The sequence below is a fragment of the Rhinatrema bivittatum genome, chromosome 3 (genome assembly GCF_901001135.1).
Source record: "Rhinatrema bivittatum chromosome 3, aRhiBiv1.1, whole genome shotgun sequence".
In the NCBI taxonomy this organism is placed as follows: Eukaryota; Metazoa; Chordata; class Amphibia; order Gymnophiona; family Rhinatrematidae; genus Rhinatrema; species Rhinatrema bivittatum.
In genome coordinates this window covers 216,632,488-216,653,566 of record NC_042617.1, presented here as the reverse complement: position 1 = coordinate 216,653,566, position 21,079 = coordinate 216,632,488, and the positions used below count along the sequence as shown (strand labels likewise).

General features: G+C 44.1%; 1 protein-coding gene across 2 annotated transcripts in view; it reads right to left on the bottom strand.

Moving 5' to 3' along the window:
• Nucleotides 1-20,280, bottom strand: part of ARV1 (ARV1 homolog, fatty acid homeostasis modulator) — a 76,600-nt gene extending 56,320 nt beyond the window's left edge. Inside the window, exons 1-3 of one of the 2 annotated variants that reach the window (XM_029594193.1) lie at nucleotides 20,053-20,276; nucleotides 15,226-15,345; nucleotides 1,505-1,658 (exon numbers count right to left, since the gene is read on the bottom strand). In XM_029594193.1, coding sequence (XP_029450053.1) covers nucleotides 1,505-1,658; nucleotides 15,226-15,345; nucleotides 20,053-20,157 — 379 coding nt within the window. In that variant the 5' untranslated portion in view covers nucleotides 20,158-20,276. Of the gene's footprint in view, nucleotides 1-1,504; nucleotides 1,659-15,225; nucleotides 15,346-20,052 lie in introns of both variants that reach the window. The other variant, XM_029594195.1, reaches the window with a different exon arrangement.
• Between the last annotated feature and the right edge of the window lie 799 nt (nucleotides 20,281-21,079).

Genomic DNA, 21,079 nt, shown 5'->3' with positions numbered 1-21,079 from the left:
AGGGTGAAAATTAAAACAAAAGGGAATAAAGTGTAAAAAAAAAGTAAACTTACTGGCGGGAGCCGGCGGCCGCGTGTCCGATCAGGCGGCGGCGGGAACCGGCGGGCGGGCGCCCATTCATCCAGGCGGCGGCGGCGGGAGCACGTTCGATCCAGGCGGCGGCGGGAGGGTGGGCGTGCGTGCATTCATCCAGGCGGAGGGAGCCGGCGGCGAAAGCGGCCTCCGGCAGCCCCCGCCAGCAGTGAATGGTTTCGGCGCTCAAGGTGTGACGTCACGATGCTTGACGTCGCCTTGAGCGCCGAAATCGCACGGGTCGCACAGGCGCGCATTCATTCACTGCCGGCGGGGGCTGCCGGAGGCCGCTTTCGCCGCCAGCTCCCTCCGCCTGGATGAATGCACGCCCACCCGCCTGCTGGCTCCCGGATAAACGCGCGCCCACTCTCCCGCCGCCGCCTGGATCGAACGCGCGCCCGCCGGCTCCCGCCGCCACCTGGATGAACGGGCGCCCACCCGCCCGCCGGCTCCCGCCGCCGCCTGGATGAACGGGCTCCCGCCGCCGCCTCGATGACCGCACGCCCGCTGTAATTTTTTTGGTAAGCCGCTGTCAGCTCCCATACGGAACATGCGGGATGAAATAATTTTTTTAAGCAAATAACTAATGCAATCTGAGTTCCGTGCAGCATCGTTCATGCAAAAAGAAGGGCTGAATGCAGTTTGAAAGCGGGTTAGTATATATGGAGGTCGTCCATGGTGCAGGACTAACACCAGGTAGAGGGTAGGCGGTAAACTAAGGCTAAGGACGCAGCAAAATAGCGGGTTACAAAGGAGATAATCTGAGCGCGCGTCACAGTATAGGGAGGGAATAGCTAATTCCTTCATTTACATATGATATACATGCTGGGTGCGGAAAGGGTTATGCGTTGGTTTCAAGAAGCGCTAAGGACGCGTGAAACTGGAGACTGTATCGCAGGATCGCTTTACGCGTCCCAATTGTGCGCCCACAGCGAGTTGCAGACGAAGAATCTCCAACCGCACCTTACAGTATAGACCTGTGAGTGCCTGATTCACTAAGCATTCTTCCATAGACACAAAAGAAACACCTTAATGAATCAGGCCCTTAGATTGTAAAGCCTCTGGGGAAAGGGAATTACCTACAATACCTGAACGTAATCTGATTTGAAGTACTGAAAAGCGTAATATAAATTCATTTAATTTAATTAAAAAAAAAAGGAAGGAAAAAAATGTTCTTTGTCTCTATCAACTAGATGAGGGACAAAACCCAGTCGTTCTGGATTGGTGTAGCAGAAAGCAATATAAATTAGAAGTGCACAAGTGGAGGGCAGGCAAAAGAAAAATAAAAAAATGCAGCGATATTAATCCAAGAAACTAATGTTTAATCATATTGCTAAATGCTCAGTGATAAACTACCACATCAAATTAAATCATTGTACTTTTTTTAGTTACATTTTTATTTAAATAATACAAAATCATTGTACATTCTTACCTAAAGAAGCTACAGCAAACATTCTGTAAAAATCCCATTCCTTGGCATATCTGATTATGTCTTCAGGATCAGTATTTTGCATTGAGCCTTGCAGCTGCAACCACCTGATATAGGCTTCACAAAGCAAACAAAATACGCACAGCTTTCCATGAATCTAGGAAATCAAAGGGACTTATCACCATCAGAATTAAAAGACAAATGGCTTAAAAGCTTTTGCTAAATATCCTCAGCTGGTATATCCAATGTAAATCTAAAATTTAATCTACAATTTGTTTAAATCATGGATACTGTAGGGGGTGGGGAGGTTAGGGTAGGGTATAGAAGGTAGACAAGAATAATGTAAGAAAGCACTTCAAAGGAAAAGTGGTGAATGCAAGGAACAGCCTCTTAATGTAAGTGGTAGGGACAAAAATTGTACCAAAACATTAAGAAAATAGAATATGATGGCAGATAAAGATTACAGGGCCTATGCCCCTATGAACATTTCCTAGTACCGTATTTTCCAGCGTAATGTTCAAAGGGGCATAGGCCCTGTAATCTTTATTTCCATCATATTCTATTTTCTTAATGTTTTGCTACCATTTTTGTCCCTACCACTTACATTAAGAGGCTGTTCCTTGCATTCACCACTTTTCCTTTGAAGTGCTTCCTTACATTATTCTGTCTACCTTCTTTTCCAGCGTAAAGTTGCTTTTTTTCACAAAAATGTAATCGGCGCGACTTATATACTGCTTTTGTTTTTTCTCTCTCACCAGTGCGGCTATGCCCCGCTGACTGAAATTTCTCTCTCACTCGGCAGACTCACTTCCAGCACTTGCGCAACACTCAGCAGACTCACTTCTCGACTATACTAATCCTGCGAGCCCAGCAGAGGACCAACAGGCTCGATATTTCTACCGGAGCAATCTATCTTCCAACTTTTTCTGCAAAATTGATGTTTATGGAGAGGTGAGACAAACACCAGTGCGACATACAATAAAATGTATACCATATTTTCCAGTGTAATATCTTTCTTTTACCTCTTTCTTATCTGGCTCTTATTAAGAAAGTCACCATGCATGGCTTAGTATTTTATTTCCACATCCACTCCCTACATCAGTCAGGTTCTCCATCAGTTTTTTTGTTCTAGTAATAGAGAGCCTCAAGGCGTAGATATGCTATAGTTAAAGATTTATAACACCTTTTTTTTTTTAATGACTTTAGACCAGTGATGGCAAACCTATGACATACGTGTCAAAGATGACACACCATGACATTTTAGGTGACACACCAGCATCCACCAACACCCAACAAAATTATAGGACCTCTCTATTGTGTCACTAATTTTTCAGACTTTGTACTTCAGGATAATTGCTGTTTTCATCTTGTTTGATTAATGTGCTCAATGAAACTGTTTTTAAATGATTTTGTAAAGAATTGTGTCTGTTTTGTTCGGGGGGGGAGGGGGGGGACCAGCAGAGTCAAGTTAGGCATTTTCTGAATTTTTGACATGCCAAGCTTAAGACATTCTTTTCCTTTGGTACATGATCACAAATGCACTATAAACAGTTTGCTGTTATACAGATTATGCTACTCAAAGTGATCCAGTAATTTGCAAGTTATGCTGAAAAATATAAACCACATCAATTACAATATTATTTTTATGTTTTCAAAATAAGTAAACTAGCATTTCATCAAGTAACAGAAAATAGAAAATGAAATTTAGTTTTGTTTGTTAATTTCCTATCCTTCAATCCTACTATACCAGTCCAGACTTGTGGGTTATCTCTGTCTACTAGCAGATGAAGACAGAAGACATACCCTTTTTCAGTGATATCACATGGTATATATAGGCTGGTGCTGCACAGACATTAGTCAGTATTCTTATTTCAACACAATAGAAAACACCAATTGCTCCTAAAATACAATAAAAACTTTAGGAGAAATAAATAGATACTTCTTAAACAGGAGAAACAGAGGAAACTCATCTGTCCATCCTACTTAGACAGCAAACTCTGCTCAGCAGGGATCATATTCCACATATCTCTATATGGCATGTTGCATGCCAAGCAGTGCCACAGGAAAGATAAATGGCACAGGAGAAGCAGCCTAGGGCACATCCTGAAGATGAAATCGAAATGTTCTGCCAAACCCAAAGTCTGCTGCTAAGGTTGACAATACAGGCCCTGACTTACCAGGAGGGTCCTGGACTGATGTAGCAGGATGCTAAGAAAGCACAGTTGCTTACCTGTAACAGGTGTTCTAGGACAGCAGGATGTTAGTCCTCACATGTGGGTGACATCTGATGGAGCCCAACTCGGAAAAGTTTTGTCAAAGTTTCTAGAAGCTTTGACCAGCAGACTGAGCACGCCCGGCCTGCTACTATCCGTGTGTCCACGTTAAGTCCCCCTTCAGTCTCGTAACATAGCAAAAAGACGAGCGAAAAAATAAAATCAACAAACCGAAGGTGAACCCAACATCGTGAGGAGGTGGGCAGGATTCTGGAGGACTAACATCCTGCTGTCCTAGGAGAACACCTGTTACAGGTAAGCAACTGCGCTTTCACCTAGGACATGCAGGATGGTAGTCCTCACATCTGGGTGAGTACAAAGTTCCAGACTGCCCCATCCAACTAGAGAGACCAGCAATAACCGAACAAGATGCCAATAGGCATAACATAACTGCAGCGCTGCAGGTAACAAGGGCCAGTCTGGTCCCCACAAGAAGCATGAGTGGAGAGATATTAGGTCTGGAACAGATTACGTAGGATGGACTGACTGAAGGCACTGTCCTGACGGCCATCTCTGTCCAGGCAGTAATGAGCTGCAAACGTGTGAAGAAAACTCCAGGTTGCGGCCCAGCAAATTTCAGTGATGGGGACTGCAAGCAAATGAGCCACCGACATTGCCATAGCCCGCACCAAGTGAGCCATTACTCTGCCAGGTAGCTGAAGGCAAGGCAATCTGCCAGCCAGTTGGAGTCAAAGGACATGAAGAGCTGGGTGGATATGCGATCCAGGTAGAATGCTAAAGCCCTTTTACAGTCCAGGATGTGAAGTGCCCAGTCTCCTGGGTGGGAATGAGGACTTGGAAAAAAGGTGGGCAAAACGATGGACTGATTTAGGTGGAAATCAGTCACGACCTTGGGCAGAAATTTAGGATGCGTATGCAAGACCACATGATCCTGGAAGAGCTTCATGTACAGTGCGTACGTAACCAGAGCCTGAAGCTCACTGACCCTGCGAGCTGAAGTGATCGCCACCAGGAATATGACTTTCCAGGTGAGGAAAGTCAGGTCACAGGACTATAGTGGCTCGAAAGGAGGCCACATGAGTCTTGCCAGGACAACGCTGAGGTCCCAAGATACCACCGGAAGCCGAAGTAGTGGGATTCTGCATAGGGATTCCAAATCCTGTTTGGATGGAGGATAAGAAGTCTGAGAGAGCCAATGATAACTAGGTTATCACCCTCTGTGTGTCCTCTGGGACCTGAAGCTGTGGAGGTAATGGAGAGGGTTGACTGGCTAGAATTGCAGCCAGCAAAATATTAGGGTCCTCTGTACGTGGCTGATGTTTTTGTGTGGGGAATTATGAGCTTTGCCAGCAGGCCATGTCAGGGGTTAACTCTAACTTCCCTTCTCTCTGACCTTTGCACTGAATGCAGCAAAACTAGCTCATCTTAAATCTCTAGCTTATAATTAACCCTCACTGTCTAGGAGAGGATACCTAGCTGCCACGTATTCAGCTGCAGGCAAAAGACAGACACATATATGGTATAAGCTTCAGCAGCCAATGAAATGATCTGTACACACCCCCTGAGCCAATGGTCTAATGACACGTCTGTATGCTATGGCTAGGGGAGCCAATGATGTGATGGCACATTTGTATGCTATGGATGTATGTACAATAAAAAGGGACCCACGGGAGTGGTCAGCCCTTCTCGCCATGAATTCTGCCTGATGTGTCTTCATTGCCGCAATATCTGGTGACCCGCGCCGTGATAGCCCCTACTCACTCGGCTGGAACAGCCTAGGTGGCCACCGCAACAGCAGACTTGCTCCCGTAATCGTAAGTAATTTTTCAGCAAGTCTACTCCCAACAATCGTGAGTATGGGGGGGGGGGGAAACTGTCAGCTAAGCAGACGTGTCACGCAAGAAAGCTGCAGAAAATAATAAAGAATCATTATTTCATCACCAGGGGAGAAATAGCACAAGTCAGTCTAGGGCAGTGGTCCCCAACCTTTTTTGCACCAGGGACCGGCTTCAAGCAAGACCATTTTTCCATGGCCCGGCAGGGCGGGGCAGGGGCGGGGCTTTGGTCATATGAGGGCGGGGTGATGGAGGGGGTTGGATTTTAGTGCACACTTATTTAATTATGACATTTATAATGTGAATGTGACTCAACTCACCATAGGTTCTCATATGCATGGCACACTGACCCATGATTGTCATGGGGCTAGATGTGAAAGTACAGTTTGTATCCACGGGAACCCCCCTGACCCACAATAATGGATGTAAAGCAGAATTATGACATTCCCCATACAACTCGCCCTACAAAAAAGATATTCTGGTTCTGGTGACATCTCAGTAACAGTAACTCAAACTCCTTCTACTTCCAGGCTCAATAGCCCTACTTATGAAAAGACAGCAGTTTACCACCAATGCATGTCCTCTTGAGAAAACACAACAAATAAGACCGATACAAACGCTTACATGCTAGCAAAATATTTCATCTCGGTAACAGACACAGAACTGACCTAACATACTCCCAGGATCTGTAGTAATGCACATAAACTAATCTGCACACAGTTACACCTGTATTATGGAATACACTCAAACAGGAGCAACCCTATCTATGAAAAGGCAACACTACAAATATTAAATCAGGTCCTAAAAACCAATACACCTCTGTTTGGAAAACAGAACTAGCAAGCAGCTATAGATCCCCCACAGAAATAATTGTAAAACTATACTAATAAGCAGAATAAATGTTTCAAAACAGCTATGAACAGAATAACATCCAACAATTAAAAACTCATAAAAACTATTAAACATTCTCCAAACACCAATAAAATATTTCAAAAAAGCAGACATCACACAATTAAAATGGCAGTCAAGAAAAATAAACTTAAAAAGCCACTTTTACTTACCCCCTCGAGCAGCTGTCCTACTCCCCTTCCCTGCAGGCCGTGGCACACACCAGAAGCAGCAGTAGAAGCTAAGTTCTATACTTATGGTCCTCTTCCTTAGTGCCCATGACTCACACACACACCATACCAGTCATGCCCCCATGACCAGTTTCTGTCTCTCACACACCAATCATCTCCCAAACAGTCTTTGGCACACACACACCAGTCACCTTCCTGAACAGTTTCTCTCATGCCATACACACACACAGAGGCTTCCCACTCCCGTGTTCTACTTACATATATGGGCTTCTCACTCTCATAATCACTTTCTCTGTCTCTCTCTCTCACACACACACTCACCAGTCTCTCACTCCCATGTTCTCTTTCAGATATATAGGCTTCTCCCTCCCATGATGTGTCTCACACACACCCAGGTTTCTCACTCCCATGCTCACTTCTCTTCACATGCACAGGCTTCTCATTCCCATAATCACTTTATTTCTCTCTCTCTCACACACACCAGTCACCTGATCTCGCTCATGCATACACACACAGGCTTCTCATTCCCATAATCACTTTCTCTCTGTTACACACACACCAGTCTCTCTCATTTCCATGCTCACTCTCCACGTGCACAGGCTTCTCATTCCCTGAATCACATTCACACACACCAGTCTTTTTCTCTCACACACACTGTCACCTTACCAAGCAGTCTCTCTCTCTCATGCATGCACACTCACCCAGGTTTCTCACTCCCATGCTTTCTTTCACCCCCACAACACCAGGCTTCTTACGCCCATGCTTTCCCACATACCCAGACTTCTCACTCCCATGCTTTTTCTCTCTCACACACACACATCAGTCACCTCCCTGACTAATGTCTCACACTCTCAAATACACATCAGTCATCTCCCTGAGCAATCACTTTCATTGTCTCTCACATACACACACACATCAGCTCTCTGACCAGTCAATCACACACATGCTGGCTGCCTGCTTCTCTCTCTTTCTCTCACTCACTTCCTCTCCCCTCCCCCCCGAGCACAAACTGTAGCTGCTCCTCCTCCTCCTCCAGCCCCCGCAGGCCAAGAAGGAAGAATTCCATCGATCGCGGGAGGCTCATGCTGCTCTCTCCTTTCCCGATTACCGTCTGCTGTAATAGCTTGGGGGCCGATGCTGCAGCGGCCGCTGCTAGTTTATCACGCGGCACGGCCTTTCTTCTTCCCGCGCACCGCGTATCACTTCCTGTTCCGGGTCACGGAGGGGGGGGGGGGGGGCAGGCGCGGGAAGAAGAAAAGGCCAGCCGCGGATGCCACAGCTTTTTTTTTTTTTTTGCACCGCTGCCGTTCCCGCTGGGCTTGAACGTGCTGATAGCCCAGCGGCAACGGCAGCAGGGAAGGAAGAGCAGCGGGGCCGCGGTCCGGCAAAAAACTCCCACGGCCCGGTCCCGGTCCGCGGACCGTTGGTTGGGGACCCCTGGTCTAGGGGACTTAGAAAAATTGATAGGTGAAATAGCTTGCCGTTGCCCATGGTACCCAGAGGCTGTAACTCTGGATGTCCAAGATTGGATTAAGATAGGCAACAGCCTGCATACGCCCCCACGAACTCCTATAAGGCAATTGTTGCTCTGGCAAAAATGCACAGAAGCGATAGAATATCTGGGGACATCACCGTCCCCTACCAAGGCTCCCATGGCTTCCTCTGCATCCACTTCAGAGGAAAAACCCCAGAAAACTAGACACTGAAATCAGAGAAGCTAGCCTCCCTCCACCTTACCCGCAAGCCCTTCCCCCACCAACCACCAGCTCCCTGTACCCCCAGCTGCTATTGCCTGCGACAGTCATTGATTCTGCATCACCGATTTGTCCAGGTAAATTACCATCTCAAACCACCGCTCCCAGTAACGATTTATGTGCTGCGGTCAGCATGGGGTTTCACCTAGAACAAGTGAATGGAAATCTCACAAGGGAGGAATTATTGGAAGGAATTCAAGCCTCTCCCATTACAGAAAGGACCAAAGAACTAGGTGGGACAGAATATAGTTGGTCCACCCTTCCCTATGGAGTGTTCTTAGAGAACTCAGCACAAGTATCAAGGAGACAGGATTTCACTCCTCTTACACCCGAGGGTTGCTAGAGGGATCTCTGACAGCAATAGAATTGAATACCGCCCAGAGTGCCATAAGCAGTAACAATGCCTCCAGATCTTCAAAGAAATTAGCATATATGACCTTGGGCCAGGCAGCCCCACTCCTGATATTGCAGCAGCATTACAGAAAAAACCAGTATCAACATGAAAGAAATGATCTAATGAGACAATACAATGCTCTGTTGCAAACCAGATTAAACCAAGTGATTGAGCAAACAAAGCAAACCTGGAAGGAATGTTTATCTTGGGCTTTGATATTCCGTTACAGAAAGTCTGCATACTTAGAGAGCATTTCCCCACAGAAAGTGTATGCAGAGCCTTATGTTGTAACTGTAGTGAAACTTGGACAGGACACTGTGTAAACTTAATGTGAAATGTTCCCCTTTGACAAAGTTAAATAGGACCAGATTTAGGATGACTCCGTTTCTCTCAGCCTTAATTTTTATAGCAATTGCTTACATTGCCAGTGCACAGAATTTGTATTTTTACTGCAGCATTTGTTTTAGGACAAAGTTAGTTAAGATAGAATCTGTTTACAAGAGATTAGCAAATCCTTGCCAGTCATTGTCTCTGGTTGATGTTATCTAGTTATGTTATCAGTTGCTGGCACATTTCTTATATAAGGATTATAGTTTAACTAAGTTAATGTTATACTGTGCTGCCTTTCAGTACCTCTAGACTTGATTCATTGAATAGAGTTCTCCCCTCTGTTTGTTTTCTCTTGAGAGACGCTGTTCTGCATTCCTACACTAGTCCTCCCCCTCACTCTGTCTTTCTGTTGTTAACTCTTGGTTGCCACTCTTGGGGGGGGGGGGGGGGGGGGGGGAGAAGAACTTTTGAAAAGAAAAAACTGGACTTAGTACTGCAGTTTCTCTCCCTAATTTCTGTATCTGTTATATCTCTGATACATTTCTTCATCACAACACGTACTCTATACCTCTCCTTCCTGAATTATCTGCCCCAACTGTGCGTTGCAGCTTTCAAAGGAGGGCATGAGATAGATCAGATCTCCTGCTGATCCAAACCTTCTCCCTCAACCTTCAATACTGAACCTTTTCAATACTTTCAAATTTCTTTAATACTGAACTAAGGTTACTGACAAGGACATTTAATAGTAGTAACAGTTGCTTTAGCGTGTAGCAGACAGAGCTGAGCGAACAGCGTGTTTAAGTTCCTATTCTAATAATTAATTGATATTGTATTCTGATATTCCACATTGAATTTAAGCTCAGAGTATTATTGATTGAATTTATTGTTCCAGGTTGCAATCTATAAAGTAATGATGGTGCCTCCACTAGGAGGCGCTATGCTATTCTACCAGTTGTACTATATTATTATTTTAATAATTCTGTTGTATACTAGTTTTTATTTTTCAGGTCTACAGTCCTCCTTTCTTAAAGAAACTTCAGTTTTATTTTCTTTTTCTAAATTTTATACAGAATTCTGAACCTTAACATTTTTACTGACAGAGGTTGCTATATCTAAAGCAATCCCTCCCAAGCCTTTTCTTGCAAATCCAAATTGATTTTATTAAATTGAATAATAGAATTGATTCTCCAAGGTTAAAAAAGTAAAAATTTCACTTTAATCATTACCTTAATAATTTTTTGCTGTGTGCCAGTTTTTAATATTTTCCAGATTGACAGCCTTCCTGCCATGAGAGATGTGAAGATGAACACTTTGCAGCTTATTTTAACATTTTTCAAACATTTCACACACCTTTTTGATTTTTGATCTAAATTTATTTCTGATACATCTTGATATGACACTTAAGTTGTTTCTTCATTGTTTTAATAATAAAGTGGGAAAACATTATATAAGATTAGTAATAGAAAAGTTATAGCCATGGTGAAATCTCCTCATAATTAATTTGAATTTCAGTTCTTTTCCTATATTAGGTACTGGAAGCCATAAGAAGCACATATCACAATTAGGCCTTGATGAATGAAAAATTGATACACCTTGCTGAAGGATTGACTACGACATTTATGGAACTTACTCCAGCCCTCAAATCCCACAGCTAAAAGTGAATGATACCTTTACATACGTATAGCTGCAGTCATTCTCGCTTTGCAATGTTTCATGAATGCTGATTTAAACATTATTTCTGATAGCCAGTATGATTGTAATGTTGCTTCTTCTCTTCCTGGAGCATATGTAACCCTTTCCTTAGACGAGAGAACAAGCCTGAACCATTGTACAGCAATTCCCCCAGTATTCACAAGTCACCTCTGCCCCTTCCATGGGCGTGAACCCATGAGGCTTACGTGCCAACGAAATCTGGCAGATGGATGTTACCCAATACCCCCCCCCCCCCCCCCCCCCCTTTTTCCCCCTGGAAGTTTTTGCATGTAACCATTGATACTTTCTCACATTTTCTATGGGTCACACCCCAAAAAGGAGAAGCTACTAAACATGTTATTAATCACTGTATAAAAACTTTTTCTATAATGGGATTACCCTCTGTTCTGAAAACTGATAATGGCTCTGCTTACAGCAGCCAGTCCCTTGCTGAATTTTTGTCAGTAATGGAACATTAAACACGTATTTGGCATTCCCTACAACTCCACAGGGCAGGCCATTGTGGAGTGAGCCAATCACACCCTAAAGAATGCCCTTGACAAACACAAATAAAAAGCAGGGATTGCCCCTGGACTTCCCCCTATGCAGGACTGGCTGAACAAAGTATTGTTCACTTTAAATCATCTAAACACATCAAATTCAAATCAGACCACGGCCATGGATAATCATTATGGGACTAAGGTTAGTCACCCACAGCCGTCAGTCTTGTATAGAATGTTACCTAACCCTCAGATCGATACTGTAACGTGCGGTTGAAGATTTCCCGTCTGTAACGTGCTGTGAGCGCACAATTCGGACGCGTAAGGCGATCCAGCGATACAGTCTCCAGTTTCACGCGTCCTTAGCGCTTCTTAAAACAGATGCATAACCCTTTCCGCACCCAGCATGTATATGATATGTAAATGAACGAATTAGCTGTATAATGAAGGAATTAGCTATTCCCCTCCGATACTGTGACGCGCGCTCAGATTATCTCCTTTGTAACCCGCTATTTTGCCGCGTCCTTAACCTGTTAGTTTACCGCCTACCCTCTACTTGGTGTTAGTGTGGTGTTCGAAAATTAAAACGGGAATAAAGTGTAAAAAATGGGGGTAAAACCAAAGGGAGTAAAGTGTAAAAAACCATGGACGACCTCCATATTAACATTGCAGCGTAAGTTGTTTATATATGTATAAATACCTGTCACTTTCCGAATCCCCCAGGCGTGCGGTCAGAGGCGGCGGCGGCGGGAGCCGGCGGGCGGATGGGCGCGCGTTGGATCCAGGCCGCGGCCGGAGTGGGCGGGTGGGCGTTCATTCATCCAGGCTTTCACCGCCGGCTCCCTCTGCCTGGATGAATGCACAGCCCCCGCCGGCAGTGAATGAATGCCCATGCGATTTCGGCGCTCAAGGCGTGACGTCACGACGCTTGAGGTCACGGCATGTGACTGCCTTGAGCGCCGAAATCGCACGGGCATTCATTCACTGCCGGCGGGGGCCGGGCATTCATCCAGGTAGAGGGAGCCGGCGGCGAAAGCGGCCTTGGATGAATGCACGCCCACCCGACCTGATGACTAGACGCTGTAATTTTCTTTAACACATGCCAATTTCTATAAACTGTTCTGATGGCGAAACCGAATGACTGTATACAAAACACGACAAATAAATAAATCACTCTACATTATGAAAAGATAAAGAGGAGAATTATTCACCTTGTTCCTTTAAGAGATTACTACATATCTATAAAGGGGAACACTTCTTTATCTTTAATGTACAAATTTTTACATTATTACACGTTGAAAGTATTTGCTAAAATATGGACAAGGGATATTCAGGTGAACTTGCTTGTAGAAGATATTTGTTAGTGTAATAACTTGATTGTGAAAACAGAGTGTGCAATATTGAGAGACCTGCATTGTAGAATAATGCACAGAATTATTTTTTGGCCAGTGAAGGTCTTCAAAGCCAAAATTGTATCTACTGATAATTGTATGAAATGATCCCATCTGTGAGCTACATTATTACATTGCTTGTACAGGTTTTTTGGCACAGTATACCACATTTTTTGATGGTATCAATTACTAAAGAGGTTCTTAACAGTATATTAAAATATATTAAATAAATCATGCTCCACATATATTGGTAAAGGTAATAAATTAGCAAAAGGATGCCTCATTGCAAGAATATGAATAAATGGCACAAATTTCAGTGGAAAGCTGCTATGCTGGATCTACTGCATCTTGAACATAAGTCTGTTGTCCTGCTTTTTCTTAAGGCCAAACAAATAGTGCTTTCACAGTGTTTATCTTTTCTTTGTTATCTTACCTGTAGATATAAGAAACAAGATTCAATGAGGCATTGTTAGACTCCATGTTATTTTAATATAATGTGCTTACTGTGTAGATACTTATTTTTCATGTGGATTTCTTGCTCTATTTTCCTTTCTTTATTTTTTAAGTAAATTTGTGATGTGCTCATAAGAAGGTGCATCTTATGTTCTTTTTCTTTGGTTGGTTGATGCTTTTATAAAACAAAGTGTTATGGAGAAAATTCTGAAATTGCAACAGAGAGATAAAAAAAATACTGAAATACGACCCTCTATACCAGTGGTTCTCAACAGATGTGTTGCCACAATTCCTGGCCTCCCACTAGCTTGGCTGCACTTCCCGCTCTCTCCTCTGCTCCAGAGAGACACAAACTCTTCCTCCGCCAGTGAGAAAGTGAGCAAGTGTGCAAAGTAAAAAAGAGAGAGAACACGCGTTCAAGTATGAGATTGAGAGCCCGTGTAAGTGTGAGAGACAAACATCGTGAGCGTTAAGTGTGTGATTGAGAGCCTGTGTGTAAATGAGAGAGAGAGAAAGCTTGTGTGTATGTGAGAGTGCGATTGAGAGAGAGAAGAAAGTTGAGCAAAACCCTCCTCTCCTCCTGCTAATTTACGATAATCGCAGGGCACCTGGAAATCAAATGTTCCCAGGTATGGAGAACAGAGGATTTTTTTTTTAAATCACTATTAGTTATTGGGTCTTTGTGTTTTGCTGTACTGAAATATTTTATTTATGTCTGGCAATTTTTTAGATGAGTTTTTAAATTATTGGAAGTTTTGAAATAATTTGTTCTTTTTATTAGTATGGTTTTACTACTTTATTTTATTTAGCTCACGCCTTTTTTGTTGGTAGCTTAAGGCAAGCTACAGTCAGGTACTGTAGGTATTTTCCTGTTCCCAGAGAGCTCACAATCTGTTTGTACCTGAGGCAATATTGAGGTTAAATTTCTTGATTTGTTTTACGACAATTGGTGATGTTTCTGTTTTTCAACTGTTGCACTGCATACAGAGTCTATGGCTTGTTGCAGTTTCCAGTTTTTGTCTGCTTTATGGTCTCTTTATTCTTTGTTAGGTGAGGGTCTCAACATGTGACTGAAGAGAGGTATTTTTCTAGCATGTAGTTTCTGGGTAGAGATCTATAACAGCCTGGTTTGTTCTTTTTTCCTAATAAAACATCAATAAACCTCCTAAGGCATATTTTATTATGTAGGGTTGTTACTATTTGAGTACGGGCAGTTAGTGCTGTTCTAATATGGAAGATTTACTACTTATGTAATTTTTGTTCACTCTTTCCCTTATGTCATTCTTAACAATAAAAGTAATACTTGGGCTTTTTAAAAAAAAATGTTGTCATGGATTGTAATGAGCATTGTCCGTCAAGTGTGTCACAATGGAACAACAGTTGAGAACCACTGCTCTAAACCACACCCTGACATGCCACAAATACACCCATATCGTATGCATATACAGGTGAATTTTCAAAGGATTTACTTGCATAAATGAAAATTGCTACAATAGTATATTACAAAAGCCATTTACGCATGTAATGTGCACTTTCACGAGTAAATCCTATGGAAAATTCAATGGCATATATTTTAGCAATTTTCAAAACCCACTTAAATGGATAAAGTGCATTTACACATGTAAAATTCATTTTTAAGGGCGTACATGCTTTGAAAATCAGGCCCACTATTTTTAGATGCACATATAGACGTATAAGGTGTTTTTACTTGCGATTCATTCCTGTGTACATTCTTGATCTGATTAAAGCAAAAGTGTTAAAAATAGGCCAAAATAGTTTAGAAATGAAAAGTTATAGTACCACACAGGAAAATATTTCAATAAGGGTCTAAAATAGCCCAGCACCACATTTAAATTCAGTCAACTTCAATACCGACTTTAAAGAAACTAAGGGCCCCCATTTACTAAGTTTTTTTCCCTATAAAAACAAATTGGGAGAAATGCTTTAGATGAAGCATCAGAATTACCAATGGATTATTAGAACACTAGAAGATGGACAAGACAGGCAGATGTCCTTGTTCAACCTACAAGGTATGCTACTAGCAAAACATTAAAATACTTACATTTATCTTTGTATTGAAAAGAATATGCCTGTAGGCCTGCGCTTTGCATAATATAGCATTAATTAAGATGATAACAGGATCATACTCGATGTACTTGTCTACAGGTTTCTGGCAGGAATTCTGAAATTATCAAATAAAAGGGCTGAAGAAAAGCAACATCACACATTCCATGAACAAGAACTAACATCCAGAATCAGAATGACATATTAAGGCTGAAGGCTGAAAACAGAAAAGCTTTTCAAGGACTAAACTTAAATATTATCCTGCTAAAGTATTAAAATACAGATTTCTGTCTCCTCTGACAGCAGCACTTGATGCCACCAGGAGCGGCTATAGTGTACAGTAGGTGCTGGATGGAGTTTGAGGTACTTGGTGGGTAATAAGGTTAGAACTGGGGGGGGGGGGGGGGGGAAGGAAGAGGCTGCGACCAGCCACAAGATGTGCAAATGTTTGTTTACAAGAAGTTAGAGATTCAGGCCCTCAGGCCTACCCTGCATTTATTTTTTTTTACAACTTTGTGCCACTTAACTGGCTTTATTCTTTTGAATATAAATCGGTTAGGTCTAAAGTTAATTGGGTTGTTATTCAGGTAGTTAGCTGGGTTTAAAGATAAACAGCTAAAGGTAGCCAGATAAATTTATTTGAGAATATTCAGTTTAATACTACTGAATACCTATGATAATTTATTTGGCTAATTTTAGCCACATAAGATAGTTTTAGGTTTTTTTTGAAAATTGTCCCCACAACACTTTGCAGGGATAGACAAACAAAGAGGAAAGAAAAAGCACACACAGACCCCCAGCTCCCCCCCCCCCCCCACCTCTAAAATGCTCCCACTCTCACCAAAGAACTATGACAAAATCCAACAATAGACCATTAGACACGTTCATGTTGTATTAAGCTCTATTTATAATGTGTTTTCCCATGGCTCCTAAAAGTTGTGGCTGGTGACCAAATAGCCAAAACATGTTTCTATCCCTAGACATTTTCATATATGTGGGCCAACACTAGCATCTGTGTCAATGTTTGTCATAATGCATTAAAAATTAGCATTTATATTATAGAGATACAACAACTGATTTTTATGACTTACAGTCCCTGTGGAGACATGGCCCTCACCACAGATCTGCCCTTCCCTGTGGAATTGTGGGTAATTGGAAAAAAATCTCAGGCAGTCACAGGAGTGAGACAGATCTGTCAGGTATGTGAGGGGATGAACTTTCAACTTTCTCCCCCAGATTCTCTCCTCCTTGCACCTATCTCTTCTTCTCCCACTCTACCTCCCACTCCCCATCTGTGTCTGCAGCTTCTGATCCTCATGTCCCCTCCACTGGCTGGCAGGACAGTTGCATTTTATGTCATGTCATCCTTCTCCTCTGTGACCTGGGACCAGACTCAGTTTGAATTGTGCAGGACTATGATGCAGCAGCCCGATGGTAGGTGAGGAAAGTGAGAGGGAGATGGCATTAGAGGCAGTAGTAATGGAGAGAGGAGAGAGAAAGACAACAGCACTTTCAGAGAAGGGCAACAAGGCAAGGACAAAGAAAAAAGAAGACTACAGCTTGAGGAGAACAGAGTAGGCAACTTTGTTCCTTGAGTGTCGCAAGCCAGTCAGGTTTTCAGGATATCCATAATACACATGAGATCTATTTGTATGTAGTGGAGGTAGTGCATGCCAATGTATCTCATGAATATTCAGTATAGATGTCTTGAAAATACAACTGACTTGTGCCACTTGAAGATTAGCATTGCCTATCCATGGAGTAGAATCTCTCTCAACACAGCTGTGAAAGGTAGCAAGTGGGAGAGCCCTTTGTGCTGTGGCATAATTGACACAGCCTCAAGGGTGTATCCAGGAGGCCTATGCCAGCAGCTGTTGAATGTTCCCTGTAGTGGGATAATCTGGAGCTTACCTTTACCAACCACCTCCCCCGCAGGTTGAGCCCTTGGGTTCTGGTGGTCAGCAGGACTAAACCAGGTCCCTAGGGCGAAGATTATAGTCCAGAGGCACACCGGGGTCAGGGCAGGCAGCCCTGACCCCGGTGTGCCAAGTAGACCAAGGTCGGATCAGGCAGCTATCAAGAGTGGTCAGGTCCAGGCGGCAGGCAATCATGGTCAGGTCAAAGCAAGAGGTCACGATCCGGAGTCGGGGCGTCACCGGGGTCAACTCCGCGAACGACGAAAAGGTAAGGGCCTTTTCGCGTCCTACTTCACACTCAATAGCTACATCTTCTATGGTGGCGCTATTGGGTGCGAAACCGGCAGCGATCGCCCGCATCCTCCCAAAGCTTTCCGGGCCAAAAGGACCGAGATCTACAGAAGGGATGAGGCCTTTGACTAGTCACTCCCCTGTAAGGACAAAAACACTTGTAATCTCTAGTGCAGCCTCTTGCTCCAAAAGGACGCGCTGCTGGCTTCTTATCCTCCAGCAAACAAGGAACCTGGGATTTCCCCCATCTATTTGCCATTTCCTCCAACCCACTGCCAAATAAAAGAGATCACTTAAAGGATATCCTTGTCAGAGTAGACTTGGAAATTGTCTGCCAATTTTGCAGCCATAGCTGACTCCTATCCACTATCATGGAAACCACACCCCTTTGGTGGCAGTGTGAACAAGATCACAGCCTGCATCAGCTAAGATGGGGGCTCCTGGTTCCATTACTGCTCTGCTATACCGACCTTGCTCCCTCAGTCTCCTGAGAGAGACATAGACCAGCCCAAGCCACCAAGGGCCAACAAGAAGCAATTTGCAAATTCATTGCCATGGCCTGAAAGGACTGCTTAAGGATAGCTTCAATTCTCCTATCCTGAGCATCTTTTAGAGCTGCCCCTTCTTCCACCAGAATGAGGGTCCATTTGGAAAGAGAACACACCAGCACATCCACCTTCAGGAAACGCAACTGTTCCCTCAACTCTGGATCCAAGGGGTACAGACCTGCTAAAGTGAGCTTCCGCCCCCCCCCCCCCCCCCTTAAAGTTTGCCTCTAGAGCATGCAATTCAACGTCAAACAACCCTTGAATTGAATCCAGGAGGGGAAAGAAACAAGACGTTTTGCGTAGCATGACTAATATTGAGTCCTTTTGTGCACTCATTGAGTCACCCCCCAGCCACACTAAGCATCTTCAGAGTCTGAGATAACAGACTTGGCAACTCATCTCCATGAAAGAAACGGAGCAGAGTCTTATGTGGCTCTAAATCTGGGGGAATTTCCCCCCTTCCAGAGAAGAGAAACCCAAATCCCCATCAGGGTCACCAGCGTACCCTTATCCACATCCTCTGGAACATCATCAGGGACTGCGTCACCACGGTGCTTGCATGCAGTGGTGGACAAGTGGGATCCTAGAGTATGTGAACCCAATTTAGAAGGTATCCCCGACTCAGATGGGTGACCCTGTGGAAAGGTCTGTAGTCCCTGGAAAAATTCCATCCAGAAAAAGGAAGATAGGTACCTAAGCCCCCATAAGCTCAAATCGGACGCTAACAGAACATCCCCTTAAGGTGTCTCCTTCATCAGGTAAACAGAAGAAAGAGACTGTGGGGATGGAGCAGTATTGGCAAAATCAGGAGGAAAATCACCTTGAGCATCCACGCAGCACTAACACAGACTCGCAGATTTTTTATTTTTTTTTTTACCTGCACTCAGCCCTCCCTGGTTGAGAGCACAAACAGATCTCCAGCCTTCACTGCAGAACCTCCCTTGTCCTCTAAACCATTTTTGTTTTTTTTGTTTTTTTTAAAGTGCACACCTGACTAGGCTGCTAGACTCAAGACGTTCACCTTCCGATGTCACCATAGGAGTGCTTGCAAACTTCTCCTCTTATTTTTCTTCTTTTTAACTATAACAATTGCCAGTAGGGAGATGCATGTCCACCATCTGCTGGAGACAGAGAATACTGGCTGGCTGATGTCGGGGGCAGGGCTATATGTCCGTGACATAAGCTTTACTCAGTCTCCATCTGAATCTGCTGGTAGAGGTGCATAACCCACTTGTATGGATTGGCCTACCTGAGTGGAGAGAAGGCCAGTTTTGTTTGTGTGTTTGACAGACAGGGCTCACCATACCCTCTCCAAAGCAACCGATTTAAAACCATTCCTTTCCCTCTCCTTAAGACAGATAAAAAGACAAGCAGTAAGGCAGGGGTAGCGAGCTTGCTGTCCCATTTCCAATTGGTGGCAGGGTAGGAGGATTTTCTCCTGGAAAAAGTCCCAGGATTTGGGCATCTTCAGAATTTGGTGCTCTAGCCATGTGCCTGTTCCTAAATTTGGCCCTGGCTACAGGTGACCTACATGGCAAATACTGTACACTTTGCCCGCTTTTGTCATTATTGATTGTATTTCGTACAAGGCGCAAAACTGTTGTACAAATCGATAATTATATATCTGGCAACACTGTGGCCTCCAGCTGAAGGGAGGGTAGAGGAAGCGATTGGAAATACAGCGAGGCAGGAACGGCTAGGGCTAAGCAGCTATGTTGAGAATTTAAAGGCCCAATAAGCGGTTGGCCAGTTTCAACTCTAGCAAGTCCTTCAAGCGGTTCGGGTGATGGCGACAAACTTTAAATAAGTACTAATTTTTTTTTATAACCCTTGCCTTTGTACAAAACTAAATTTAGAAACATAACACACAAAAAAAAAATACATTCGGTCTGCCCATCCAAAAAAAAAAAAGATTGCTCAGTTCTAAAATACCGAACACGCCATTAAAGATAAGAGGGAGGACTCCAAATACCACAATTCACTTGGGCATAACTTTGAAGACCAAATGCTAACAAAAGGCCATTATCGCGCTGAACACCCACGCATAATCCATTGAGAAAAATAACTTACGCAGATTGTAAGCTTCAGTATCCCGCGGCTATAGTCCCGGTACAGCTCTGCTGCCTCCTTGCTGCATTCAACACATTTGTACCTACTCTCTAAATGTTCCTCCATCTCTGCGTTAACATCACCTAGCTAGTCTATGCGCATGCGATACGATCGATGCAGTGTTACCAAGCTCGCTTATTTTCCCGCGAGATTGGGCTATTTTTTTTCCTAGTCATTCCATTTTTGTTTTCGATTCGCGGGTTGCTTTTAATTTGGCGATTTTTACTGCCAATCGCGTTTTTTGTTTTTGGCTTGGTGGGCGGGCCGGGTGATCTGATGTTGAAGTGATTGGCTGCTGCCTCTGAGGCTTGTCCGTAAATAATTGCAGCAGTAAATTAATCAGAGCTGCAAACCTTAACTCGAGCATATAGGCTGGCCAGTACGGCATTGCAGCAAGCAACGGAGACGGCATCTTCTATACAGCTGCAGACCTGAATGCTGAAGGGAGTATAGCATTCACCTGGCTAAAGCCAAGTATCAGGAGGGGAGGAATGAGAGTGGGGGCCAGGGACGAGCTGGGAGGGGGGCAGGAGCGTGTGGGGGGGCCAGGGACGAGCTGGGAGGGGGGCAGGAGCGTGTGGGGGGGCCAGGGATGAGCTGGGAGGGGGGGCATGAGTGTGTGGGGGGGCCAGGGATGAGGGGGGCATGAGCGTGTGGGGAGGCCAGGGATGAACGTGTGGGGGGCCAGGGAGGAGCTCGGAGGGGTGGGGAGGGGAATGAGTGTGTGGGGGCCCAATTAATGCCTGATGTAGTCCAGAGACTAGACTGGCACCCTGTATTGGCCCCCTGGTGCAGTAATGAGAGTGGAGCACCCCAACAATGGTCTTCAGAAGTTGACTGGTGGGGAATTTTAAAAATTGCACAGCGATGCAATTGGGCCTAGACCAGTTTCTTCCAGTCCACTCCAATTAAGGAGCGGACTGGGAGGGACTTTCCTATTCCCCCCCCCTCCCCGCTTCTCTGCCTCCCTTTTATTTTTTTTATTTGG